General features: G+C 42.6%; 1 protein-coding gene across 2 annotated transcripts in view; it reads left to right on the forward strand.

The window, feature by feature from the left end:
- Positions 1–7,806: 7,806 nt before the first annotated feature.
- The window catches only part of LOC141105945 (solute carrier family 2, facilitated glucose transporter member 9-like), a 106,118-nt gene continuing 100,645 nt past the window's right edge, over positions 7,807–13,279 (forward strand). For both annotated transcript variants that reach the window (XM_073596179.1, XM_073596180.1), the window contains exon 1: positions 7,807–8,056. In XM_073596179.1, coding sequence (XP_073452280.1) covers positions 8,009–8,056 — 48 coding nt within the window. In that variant the 5' untranslated portion in view covers positions 7,807–8,008. The remainder of the gene's footprint in view (positions 8,057–13,279) is intronic.

Here is a 13,279-nt window from a genome sequence, read left to right on the forward strand (position 1 = left end):
GGTGTTTTCCTTGGCCTTCATGATGCTGTTTGTTCACTAAGGTTCTCTAACAAACCTATGAGGGCTTCACAGAACAACTGTATTTATACTGAGATTAAATAATTACACACAGGTAAGCTCGATTTACTAATTAGGTGACTTCTGAAGTCAATTGGTTCCACTAGATTTTAGTTAGGGGTATCAAAGTAAAGGGGGCTGAATACAAATGCACGCCACACTGTTCAGATATTTATTTGTAAAAAATTATGAAAACCATTTATCATTTTCCTTCCACTTCACAATTGTGTGCCACTTTGTGTTGGTCTATCACATAAAATCCATTCCACGTTTTTGGTTGTAACATGACAAAATGTGGAAAATTTCAAGGGGTATGAATACTTTTTCAAGGCACGGTATTCACTATGCCCTATGAATATACATTGCTGTGTCACACATTTCACAGAGCCTGCCTTCTGAACTACAGAAGTGCTGAGAGGAGGAGTTTTAGGAGTCAGTACAGGAATCCTTGCTTACAGGTAAAAATGTATCATGGGATATATGGTCCTTGGAAATTCAAAGTAAACCAAAGGAGCGGGCAGAGAGGAAGCCTGGAAGCGATTTGATGCGTCCGTCAGCTGGGCATTGAGAAAAGTGAAACCAAGATGGCCACAACTCGTCTCTATGCCCTTGGAGGACCAGAGCGAAGCCTGAAGTCACTTCCATTTCCAAGGCCATAGTAAATAACTTTTTTTCTTTTAAAGCAACGGTTAAAAAAAAATTTTTTTTTTCTTTTGCTTTTAAGAGCCGGTTCACACGGGGGCGACTTGTCAGGCGACCTAGCCGCCTGACAAGTCGCCTCCCGTTCTGTACAATGGAACCGTTCTAATCGGAGCGACGCAAGTCGCTCCGACTTAGAAGAAAGGTTCCTGTACTACTTTGGGGGCGACTTGCATAGACTTCTATACAGAAGTCGTCTTGCAAGTCGCCGCGGCAGTCATGTGCAGGTCGCCTCGGTGAGGCGACCTGCAAGTCGTGCCGCTTCTAGTGTGAACCGGCGCTAAAGGAAATAAAGAGATTTGGGGTCTTTTTGACCCCAGATCTCTCAATAAAGACTACCTGTCATTCTTATTTCTATTACAAGGGATGTTTACATTCCTTGTGATAGGAATAAAAGTGATTAAAAAAAAATAAGATAAATAAGAAAAAAAAAATGTACGCACCCCATCCCTATGTGCTCACACCACACTAACAATTGCTGTACGATGCCTTACAAAAAAAGGTGTATAAGCAATATTTAGTTTCTTAAGGTGCACTTCAGGTTTAGTGAAGATGAATGGGCTACCTTAAAACAGTTCACCATGATGCAAGTGTTGCCTTAATGCTTGGCATAATGTGATGGGGAATCTATTGCATCTACAGTATATCTAATTGTCTAAGTATTCATATAAACGACACATGGCTTTGGAGTATGTGCAACAAATAGATAAACAAATACTTGAAGGGGTTGTAAACCTTTGTGGTTTTTCACCTCAATACATTCTATGCATTGAGGTGAAAAACCTCTTGCAGTGCAGCAGACCCCCCGGTGCCCCCGTTTTACTTACCTGAACCCTCTTTTTCTCGCATCGGGGATGAGCACACTGGCTCTAGCCGGTGTCTGGTGTCCTGATTGGCTAGATTGATAGCAGCGCAGCCATTGGCTCCCGCTGCTGTCAATCAAATCCAATGATGCAGGCGCCAGGGGGCGGGGCCGAGTCCGGCATTCGTGTCTGTGGATGCAAATGCTGGACTCGGGAGCGCGCCCGCAAGGTGACCCCCTCGGGGAAGCGCTTCTCCTAGGGGGGGTTATCTGATGTGGGGAGGAGCCACGAGAGCTGCACAGTGGAGGTAAGTATGATATGTTTGTTATTTTAAACAAAAAAAAAATGAACCCTTACAATCACTTTAAGAACCTTTCTGTGTCATAATCAATAGTCACCTTCAGCTGATTATTTATCTGCCCTGATTGTGGGGAAAATATTTTGATGCCATGCTGTCAGAAGAAAAAAAAAGTTTAAAACACTGAGGTTATCTCACACCTCTTCTATCAACTCAAAAACAGAGAAGCTGAACTTTAAATTGGTTGCACAGTGGTACTTATCCCCTTCATGTCTGGTATCTATCAATGCCACGTAATCGTTGAACTGTTGGATGTGTTATGGAGGGGTCTTATTGCACCTATGTGGTGGCTGTCCTGTTACAATACTGGACAAAAGTGGCAAAGATAATATCTACATTTCCTGGATGAGCTTAATCTTTGGACCCCCATGAATGAATTGTAAAATATACAATGTGGCCCTTGTACTGAAAAGTTTGGAGCCCCCTGTGATAGATCATACAATGCTTATGTAGGAACTAAGGCAATGTAATCATCTATGTCGGACTTGGATATTTGGAATCCTAGGAAAGAATTTTAAAAATTGTATGGACTATCTACAGGCTGTTGTAGTCCCCTGTTTCTAATTTGATTTATTAGACTTAGGTAGGTCATACACAAAGCAAATGTCTTTCCTGCAACCATAGGTTACAGGAAGAAATTTGCTTATTTCCCACATCAACACAATCGGTGCTGACAGGGGAATCCCTTTCGCTGGGAGAAGACACTGATAATTGCTAATGGCTCTGCCAACCACAATAATCATATGTAAAATCCGGCAGGCTGGTTGGGTCAACTTGGGTACATTAAGCCTACCCATACATGGTTCGAATCAACATTCTCTTCCCTTTTTATTTTTATCCCTCTCTTATTATTTTTTTCTGTAATATTTTAGCTAAAACAAAAGATGTGTAAGTCTGTTAATGATTTTTGTTTTGACCTGAAAGTTAGGCAGGCCATAGATGGTGCAAATTTATTTTCTGCAACCATGGGTTGCAGGAAAGAAATGGGCACAATTCCCCCATCAACACAGTGTTGACAGTAGAATCCCTCCTGCTGAGCAATTGTCTTCTCCCGACGGGGAGAGGACAGTGATTATCGCTAGTGATAATAGCAAGCAAATCCGGCAGGCTGGTTGTACCTGCCGGGCACATTCAGCCTGCCCATTAATAGTTTGAATCTTGGTCGGTTCCTGCTGAGATTCGATCCGTGTATGGCCGGTTTTAGATGTATCTGTCTTATTATTTATGCGTAAAAACTTGAATAAAAATGGAAGGAAAAAAACAAAAATTGAAAATAAACAAGACTCACTTTCGATCGCCTGCAAATCATAATTAGTGGAAACGTTATCTGTTCCAGTTTTCGTGTATCAATTTCTGCAGTTGATGTCAGAGGTACATGTGACCATTGAAATAACACGCCATTAAAAGTTTTCAGTAGTTAGAGTGTGAGTTTTGTGAATTTACATGTCTAATTGAAGGAAACTTTTCAGGACAAAAAACTAATGCTGACCTCCTGCTTAAAATCCTATTAGAGTGGTTGTTTCTGGCTCACTGACCATGAACAAGCTTATAGATTACGGGTTCTGACTTCACTTGCTGCACGCATGTTCTGATTGTAGGACTTAGAAAGTATCAAGGCCAGAAAGAGCTCGGAAAGCAGTGTTTTCTGAATCAGCATTGAGAGCCTTGTATTTCTCTTTTAATATGGGACATTTATGATATAACTAAAGGCAAAACTTTTTTGGGGGATAGAGTGGAGAGGGATTAGAACTGTCTGTCTTGCTGTCTGTGCCCCCATTAGGGATATTAACTCTCTCAATTTGTCCTATTTACCATGATCAAGAATGAAAGTGATGGAAAATCCTAAATTTTGGGTTGTCACCAGAATAGGAATAGAGGGAAAATCTTCCCATGGGGACACTAGTTCTAGTGACCCTGCTGACAACCAGGGATTCCCTAACTTTGTAGGAAATTAATCTCACTTCCTGTTTTCGTTATAGGAAAGAAAGTGAAGGGAAATCTCCCCAATGGGACACAGATCGCAAAAAACTGTGCTATCCCCAATTACTCTATCCAAAATGAAAAATAAAATGTTTTGCCTATAGTTCTATTTTATGTTATATATGTTGAAAAAACATCAACCTATAATGCTCAATTTATTTAAAGCCTAAGTTCACCTTTGGACTAGGGTGGAACACGTAACATGTTTCAGCATCTGCAGCCTTCCCCCTGATTCCCCCTCCCTGTGACAGCGGCTGGGGGATCTTCTCCCCACACAATTTGAAAATAGCGTGGCTGTGTGGGTGAATCCGCCCACATGGACGCGTTTCCAGTGAATGAAGGCCTACAAGTACCGCCAGCCATTGTGCCTGACGGCTTGTAGTTCTCAATGAACTACGAGGGCGCTGGTGCACTCTTGCAGTTCATTGATTCTTCCTGCTCTCAGGTAACCGCCTGCCCATATGATGTATAGGCAGACAGCTATCCTGAGGGACTGCAGGAGTCTGAGATTGCATCCATGATCTGCTGATTGCAATGTTCTGCAGGCTCCATGGAAAAAAAAAATATCAGTACATTTTTTTACCTGCAAAAAAATGTGCATTGATTAATTTGTTCAAAAGGTGAAGTGAACTGAACTTGTGTTTGCATCAAAAAATAATTCTAGGTATATGTAGCGGTACCCCCGTAGGGGCTGCTGAGTGTTGTGGCCCACCTGTCACCCTGTCCAGCCCGGCATTCACCTCTCAGACACTCCAAGACAGAAAACAGTCCACATGCTTGTTTTTATGTTTTATTGAGGGATCTGAACTTGGATGGGGTATAGGAAGTACGGGATGCAAAGTGAATTTGGGACGACTTATATACGCTCCAGTATATACAGACCTCTCTTCCTCCAGCACAACTCTTACTGCAGACTATTACTCCTCAGCTCCTCCAGCACTCTACTTGCTTGAGCTTCCAGGCACAGCTAGCTCATGGTGGTTAGGCCTGACACTGACTCCGCCAGGCCTCAGCAATTGCCTTTTGCAGGCAGGGACCGTGGGCCCCTTTAGTGTAGCAGATACAAAGCTCTGGTGCTAGCTGTCCTATATATGGCTACTGAGCCCAGTAACCCATATGCAGGCCCTGCCAGCCCCCCTGGCTGCAGCTGCCCTTCTCCACTGCCCATGACACCACAGTCCACACTGCTGGTTCTGCAACCATCCCAGACTGCGTGCTCCCAGTCCACTCAGGCGTGCCTCCCCAGTCCTTCTGCCTGTGCATGTCAGACCAGTTGTTCCTCTCCCTGGAGACTTGCCCGGCAATGCTATCTCCTGCTGTCCTCTCTTGCTCCTCCTTTGCCTCCTGTGCAGAACCTTCACAATTTCTTGAAGGGCTCCATCCGCACCCAAGCCCAAGCCCAAGGTCAACCCCCGACTTGGGCGCTTACTCAAAGGACCTGACAGCCTAGCATTCCATCTTCAAGCTCTGAAAAACTCCAACACCTCCCCAGCTGGGTTGACCCTGGGTACTTAAGGAGGCCTGCCCCCTGCCAATCCAAGTTGGGGATTGGTCAGGGCTCCTTAGAGTACCCCAGGCAGCTCCACCTCTCCTCTTCTCCCTTCCACTTTTTCCAGTACCTTCCAGAAAGCTCTAGAAAGAAGAGGGAGGTCTTAGTGATTCTGCCTGTTAGATAACAGCTGCTGCCCTGAGTCACTCCCAGCCCAGATCAAAACAAACAGGCCTGGTTGACAGCCAGGCCTGCCTAAATTTGCCTACTTCAAGACAAACAAAATCCTACTCTAGCACCTACCTACCTAGAGGGTGCTACATATAGATATTTAATACATAGTTACATTGGTCCAACTTGGACCAATGAAACCATGTATATACCATACCTGGCCAATGCCCCTGGAAGCTTGAAACCACTGAAGTAGACAACCCTACACCAGTGATCTCAACTTGCTTTTGGGTCTTGTCCTGCATTCTGAACACAGGAGGTCAGACACTTGTCATGGGCACTGCATTGCATTTTCTGAATGAATGCAAAGCGTTCTCTAATTGGATGAGGCAGGGTAGTGTCGCCACACTGACCACCTCATCCAATCAAAGCATTCTCTGAATGGTGCCCATGATGAGCAGCCGATTTCCTGTGCTTACAATGCACCAGGCCAGCCGCTCAGTACGGGAAGCAAATGGAGATCACTGGAATATTGGTGTCTACTTTAGTGATTTCCAGCTTCCAGGGGGATCAGCCAGGTATGGCATATACATAGTTACATTTGTCCTAACTGGATCAATGTAACCATGTATAAAATATACATACCTGTAATTCCGCTTTAAACCTCCAGCCCTGTGCAGAAGTAATCTGAAGGCCCCATCACACTTATATAAACCCATAAGGCATGCGTTGAGGTGTGCTGCTTTAAGGCTGGATTCACACATGTGCGGTGCGAATTGCAGCTCCGGTTTCCCTGTGAAGATAAAAATCAGTTGTTCAGCGTTTCCTCTCCGTTGTAGCTGCGGATCAGCTGACCAGGGAGAGGGGGGGTTTAGTGAGGAGGAGGAGAAACTTGTTCAGAACGGAACACATCTGCTAATCAGATGTGTTCCCATTGAAGATTATGTGCCTGCAATTTGCACCACACTGCCTAGAAAACGAACATGTTTTTTGTGCAATGCGGGCTGCGGATGCAACGCACATATTTGAACCAGACCTATTGAAAAGAAAATATTTTCAAATGTTCTGCGAATTGGATGCGGTGTGTGAACCCAGCCTAAAGGGGTTGTCACCTTTACCACAAAACTGCCTATGCAGATAAGGGGCATCTATAGATAAAAAAAAAACAACTGTGCAGCTCTTACTAAAGTTGATTAATGCCCTTGCTATAGGTGTAGGCCATTTACATATCTTAAAAAAGCCTGACTTGAATACTCCCAGGACGTTGCTAAGTGAGGCCTAGTCATCACTGCTCACCTCCACCATCACAGCAGTGAGCTCTCAAATGCTGAGCTTAGAGCTACAGTATCAGAGAAAGAGTATGTGAGGGTGTTTGAATCAGAGAAATAGCTCACTCCTGTGATGGTGGAGGTGAGCAGTGACAACTAGGCCTCACTTAGCAACAACCTGGGAGTATTCCAGTCAGGCTTTTTTTAAGGTATGTAAATTGCCTACACCTATAGCAAGGGTATTATTCATCTTTAGTCAGAGCTGCACAGTTTGTTTTAATCTACAAACATCCCTTACCTGCACAGGCAGGTTTTTTCTAAAGGTGAACCATCCCTTTAATGTAGACCATTCATTTCGTGTGCGCTAGCTGCGCACCTTAGCACATAAAAGAAAACATATCTGCACCATTTTTGGCTACAGTGCAGGTGTGTTGGGGTTCCAATCTAAGTGCAGTAACAAGCATTACTGCAAAACATATAGTAGGTGTGAAGACAGGCTACAGAAACAAAGTGTTTCTCCATGATTGGATGTAACACAGGTTTACTTCAAATCAGTCAATGAGCAATTCACACCTGTTCTATATCCTCAAACACAATATAGGTGGACATGTTATGTTCTTACCCATAAACCATTGTTTCCCAGAATCCTTTGTGCTGCACTGACACAGTTATGTGAAAAGGAGCTCACTTTAAGCACCCATAATGGAAGCCTTATAATCACAAACATGATCTGTAGGCCTGCGTGCCACATAAACATTTTGATTTGGCTGCAGATGCTCCTGGAAACATTTATTTTTTAAACTTATGCAAACAAGCGTATCACCTAAAAAGAAAATTGTGTGCTCTGACATCGTATCAGAACATCTTCAGCCGAACATGTGATTCTCCCCCCCCTCACACACCGCGGGTACATTTTTTTTGGCAATCCCAGTTTGACAAATTGATTACAATTTCCTTCTTAAAAAGCCAGATCATGTGAGACTGTCCTTTTTCTGCAGCTCTCCCACCCGATAAGACTGCTTACTAAACTGGACTTATTTTCCAATGCACACAGACCTCATTTAGCCTGCACTCAAAGGAACCTATTTCCATTTTACTTCTTTCTTTTTTTGTAGAGTTTTGGAACTGTTCATTTTTGTCCCTTATAAATCTACAAATAATCCTCACAAGTTCTGCATTATAGATGGATAATAATAAGAAGACAGCCTTCCCGGCAAAGCATATAACTGGGGTAAGTCTCTGTAATGCTGGGGAACAGTAAAGAGATTGTTCCTATAATTTATGAATAACTGAATTGGGTCTATTAATGTAAAGATTTCTCTGTTTAGTGTCACAAATTGTCAGCGATTATTTAAAGCTTTATCAAAGTTGTAGCTGCCGCAAACTTATGCAACCTGCACTAAGTTAGTTGTTTTAGGGCCAGTTCACACCAGATGAAGTTCCGTGCGCTTTTTTTCATCACTAAAAATGCATGCACAGTGTTTTCCATGTATTCCAGTGGCTTTAGTTCACACCAGTGCAGTCAGTTTCTGAACTGGAAACTGACTGGAACTGACTGCACTGGTGTGAAGTAGAGCCATTGGAATACATGGAAGACACTGTGCATGCATTTTTAGGGCCAGTTCACACCACAAAAATGCATTCATGCGTTCCCAAACAGTTTTTGCTTACAGTTCACACCACACGCAGTTGCAGTGTAGTTCCAGTGCATTTTTAAATCAATTTGCTAGGTTCCAGTACAGCTCCGTGCAGAAAAAAATGCAGCACGCTCTACTTTTTTTTTTTTTTTTTTTTTCCTGCACCAGAAACTGACTGCACTGGTGTGAACTAGAGCCATTGGAATACATGGAAAGCACTGCATCTGGTTTGAATTAGCACTTAGCGCAGAAAAAAAACGCACAGAACTGCATCTGGTGTGAACTAGCACAATCTCAAGCCATCTAAGAACAGACACGCGTTCTTTACTAAGACCAAGCTCATTCTTCACTGTTGGTCTGGCATTGATAACCTGACATTTCTAAACACATGTAAGGATTTCAAATGGTGTAATTCACACTGTGATTTGCACACGTTTAGATGCGGTTGGTTTAACTGCGTTTAGAGAAATTTAGAATTCCATGCATCCAGGGGCAGATTAGATACAGTGAATGCACATGAATTGATGTAAACGCAGGTAAAGGCAAGCACATCTAAATGGAGGAAAAAGTGTTCTGGGATATATAAAAGTTGTCTACCTTTCTGAGATTTCTCTTGCATTTTAAGGGTACATTCACACCTGTGTTTCTTGCCAACGGTGAGCAGATGTGAGAAAATCAGCGGGTGGTCCTGGTGATTAGCTGCAGGAGGCAGCCCCATTGAAAGCAATGGGAGGCTGCTGGTTCCCACAGCTAATTGCAGCATGTAATCGCTATGCAGCAATTACCTGTGAGTTATCTGCCCTAGATGCAAACCGATCACTTGCCACATAGTGATTAGTAGGGATGGGCTCAGGCGTGTTCGGATTCTAGTCCCAAGCCATCTGAGCAATCGCGCCAAGAAGCCGTCACTGCACACCGCCAATCATAGGCAGCCTAGTCAGGGCGTGCGTATGTGCAACTCTGGGCCAGGAAATGCCTCACTGCCTATGAATGACGGTGTGCAGCGATGGCTTCCTGGCGGGATTGCTCAGCTGGGTTGGGACTAGGATCCAAAAACGCCTTAGGCCCCATTCACACTAGCGCGTTTTTTGATGCATTTTGCATTTTGCAGAAATGCACGGGAATTTTTTAACATGGGTTCCTATGGAACATGTTCACATCAATGCTTTTTTGTATCTCAGCGTTTTTGGAAAGGGTCGGGGACTTTTTTTCATGCAAAAAGCAGCGTTTTGCATGTAATGGTTTTCAATGGACAAGCATCAAAAACGCAAGTGCTGCGTTTTTGCTGCGTTTTTGCTGCGTTTTTGCTGCGTTTTTGCCGTTTTTTTTTTTTTTTTTTTATTTTGTAATTTTTTTTTTAAGACTGTAAAAAAAAAATGAAAAAAAAAAAAAAAAAAAAAACGCAAAACGCGGCAAAAACGCGGCAAAAACGCGGCTCAAAAACGTGGCAAGCATGAAAAAAAAACCTCCAAAAACGCTCAAAAGCAACATGCATAGGTGTGAATCGAGCCTTAGCCCATCCCTAGTGATTACATGCCAGCGGCTGGAATTAGCTGTGGGAGACAGCAGACTCCTATTTCAATGAGGCTGCCTCCTGCAGCTAATCACTGGGACCCCCCACACACTGATTTTCTCATCTGCTTGCTGTTGGCCAGAGACGCAGGTGTGAATGTGGCCTAAATAACCTAAAGTGCTAGTGTCAATGTAGCCTAAGACCTCCATCACACTGGCCCTCCTGTATTTATGGTATTTAAATATAGGAGAAATAATCTGGGAAAGACAGACCACTTTTATACCTCCCAGATAACTTTGGATGTTCCTACTTGGAGCGCAAATTTACATCCAATGCAATTGAACATTTTTAGGTCTCATGCACCCTGGGCTTAAAAAAAAAAATGCCACTTTTACAGGCTTTTTTTCTTTTTACTGTAAAATCACCTCTATATTAGCCTATATGTCCATGTACGCATAGACATATTCAAAGAGGAGCATTTACAGGCTGAAAAAAAGGATCAAAAGGAGCTTTAGAAGAGTGGCTGAATAGCAGAAAAAAACACTGAATGCTACATGCGTTTGAGTGTTAATGCATTCCAATGGTCAGAATAAATTTAATATTCTGGCCAACTGAATCTATTAACATTCAAACCTTTGACGAGCCTTAACGCATGTTCAATTCACATATTAGACATTTACATATTGATGTTGAGCATCAGTTTGGTTTTTATATATTTTTCTTCTTTCAAATACGCGGTTTAGGAATGTTGTTTTTAAGCAGCTTTTCACCTTCCAGGAGTTCTGGCACTGAGAGGAAAAAAGCAAATTCCCTGTGTGCATGTGGCCTTAAATCCAGCAGGAATGCATTTCTATAAGTCTAGTTTACACCGTTCATGTGTATTAAAAAAAAGTGCAGCACGGTGCTTATTTTCCATGTAAATGTACCAGAACACACATAAACACACAACAAACGCATGTAAATGCATAAGTAAATCATGAGGTATGTGACCTTGCCCCCATTTGTCTCCAGGCAGGCACATGTTCTCTTATCTGGGAACATTTAATAAGGAATAGCTGCACAGTTGCCCATAAGATAAGAACCAATCAGCAACTGTATTTTCTCAAAATTGATTGACGGCAAAATAGTTTCTATGTGTTGTTGACTTTTTACTACACCGCCTTACTAATTAAACGAGAGGTGTTGCATTAATCTCTACGGGCTTCATACTGAAGTGGCAGTAAAAAGAAGTCACATTATTTTCTGACAACCAGATCCAAACCTGTTGTGGAAGTTAGTAGTTGAATATCACAGGCGCAAGAAATTTTAGGCATGACATCTTTGCTATCCATTTCTGCGACACAACCCCATCTTTTATTTACCAAAAATTGGGTGTAGTATTGTTTATACTAAAATTCATTTTATAATATATATATATATATATATATATATATATATATATATATATATATATATATATATATATATATATATATATATATATATATATATATAAAATATACTGTATTGGCGTATAACACTCACTTTTTCACCATTAAAATCGGTTGCAAATAGCGTGTGCGTGTTATACGCCAATACTTTAATTTTAGCTGCCTCGGAGGGGACAGGGAGGGGGGGCAGGACGAGCGCCTTCAGATTACATACAGCGAGAATCTCCTGTTTACTTGGCAGCATCTGTAATAAGAAGTCCCGTCTCTTGGGCCGCCTTTGGACCACTGTTTGGTCTATCGTAGGAGATTCTCACTGTATGTAATCTGACGGCGCTCGTCCTGTCCCCCTCCCTGTCCCCTCTGGGCTGCAGATGGGCATCAATCAAGCTGCACTGATGGCAATGGTTAGGCTGCTGCATTGATGGCAATGGTGAGGCTGCATTGATGTGGACTGATGAGGCTGCATTGATGGCAATGGTGAGGCTGCAGATGGGCACTGACCCTTATTTTGCTTCAAAGTTCCTTGTTTAAAATTTAAGTTTTTATTTTTCCTGAAACTTCCCTCTTAAAATGAATGTGCGTGTTATACGCCGATAAATACGGTGTGTATATATATATATATATATATATAAATTTTTTGTTTTTTTGTTTTTCACTGAAAATATGCATTTGAAAAACCATTGCACAAACACTTTGCAACTATTATCTTTTTATCATACATGACCTCTGCTTTCAGAAAATTATATAATGTTTTAGGTCATTTTATGGCCAAAAATGGATTCAAAAAAATGAAAAATTTGCTCCAGAGCAGAAGTGGTTAAACAAAGTGGAGAGGCATTGTAGTAACATCACAACCCAACCTCCACCAATATATAGTGATTGCTAACATAGTCTTCCCTAATAGGGCGACGGTTTAAACTAAAAGTAGAATTATAGCTTTCCTATCACTTTAAATGGTTAGTTTGGGACAACCTACTAAGTGATGTGGCTGCTCTGTGTGCCATAACATACTGTAGTAGCAGTGACTACACAGATTAACTGGCGCTGGAAGCAGTATGAGCGATTTCCCGTCTGCTGCCGAAACAGCAATTGTATCCCAGAAATGGGTATCGGAAGGGGGTGCTGTGTTGCTCTTAGTCATACAACACCATGATTGCTGCTGTGTTTTAAGGGCCTGTCACGTATGTTCCTCTAGGGAGGTGCACTCCAGGTCACTCCACATCTAGCTTGTTCTCGTGCCCACGGACTTAAAGCGGAGTTCCACCCATGAAATTTACTTTGCCGTATTCTGCAGCAATAAACCTAAGCAAGAAAATTTGGAATCTTTTTTTTTTTTTTACTCACTCTTTCCCGGGCTGTTCCTAAGGGGTGCCTTGAAATCTGCCTCTTACTCTCCGAGGCGCCTGACGTCATTTCCCTCGGTGCTCTTGGGAGATGTACGTCATCATTTCCCAGGAGTCACTGGGCAGCGCCGAGAGCTTTGTTGCCATCACAGCGGGGCGGTCACTTCCGGCGCCACCCCCCGTTGTGATGGCAATGTCAGAAGTGTACGGCGCTGCGAGCCGTACCTCCTGCGCAAGTGCGAGAATGGGCGGTGCATGCTGGTCGCTCAGCTGCACCTGATCCCAGAAGATAGTGCTTGTGGGCTTCACATGTCCACAAGCAATATGGAAATTGCCAGGAAAGAGGAATATAAGATATCTTCCTCTATGAAATCGGTAATTGAGCGGTGATACATCCCAGAAAGGTGAGTGCAATAAATAGAAGGTTTAAACTAACAATATTCAACAAAAAAAAAAAAAATTAACAGTTGGAACTCCGCTTTTAAACCAAACTTCTCCCTCAACACATGTACGGTAGGGGACGGTCTTGCA

This window comes from Aquarana catesbeiana, linkage group LG08, assembly GCF_042186555.1.
Source record: "Aquarana catesbeiana isolate 2022-GZ linkage group LG08, ASM4218655v1, whole genome shotgun sequence".
Taxonomy (NCBI): domain Eukaryota; kingdom Metazoa; phylum Chordata; class Amphibia; order Anura; family Ranidae; genus Aquarana; species Aquarana catesbeiana.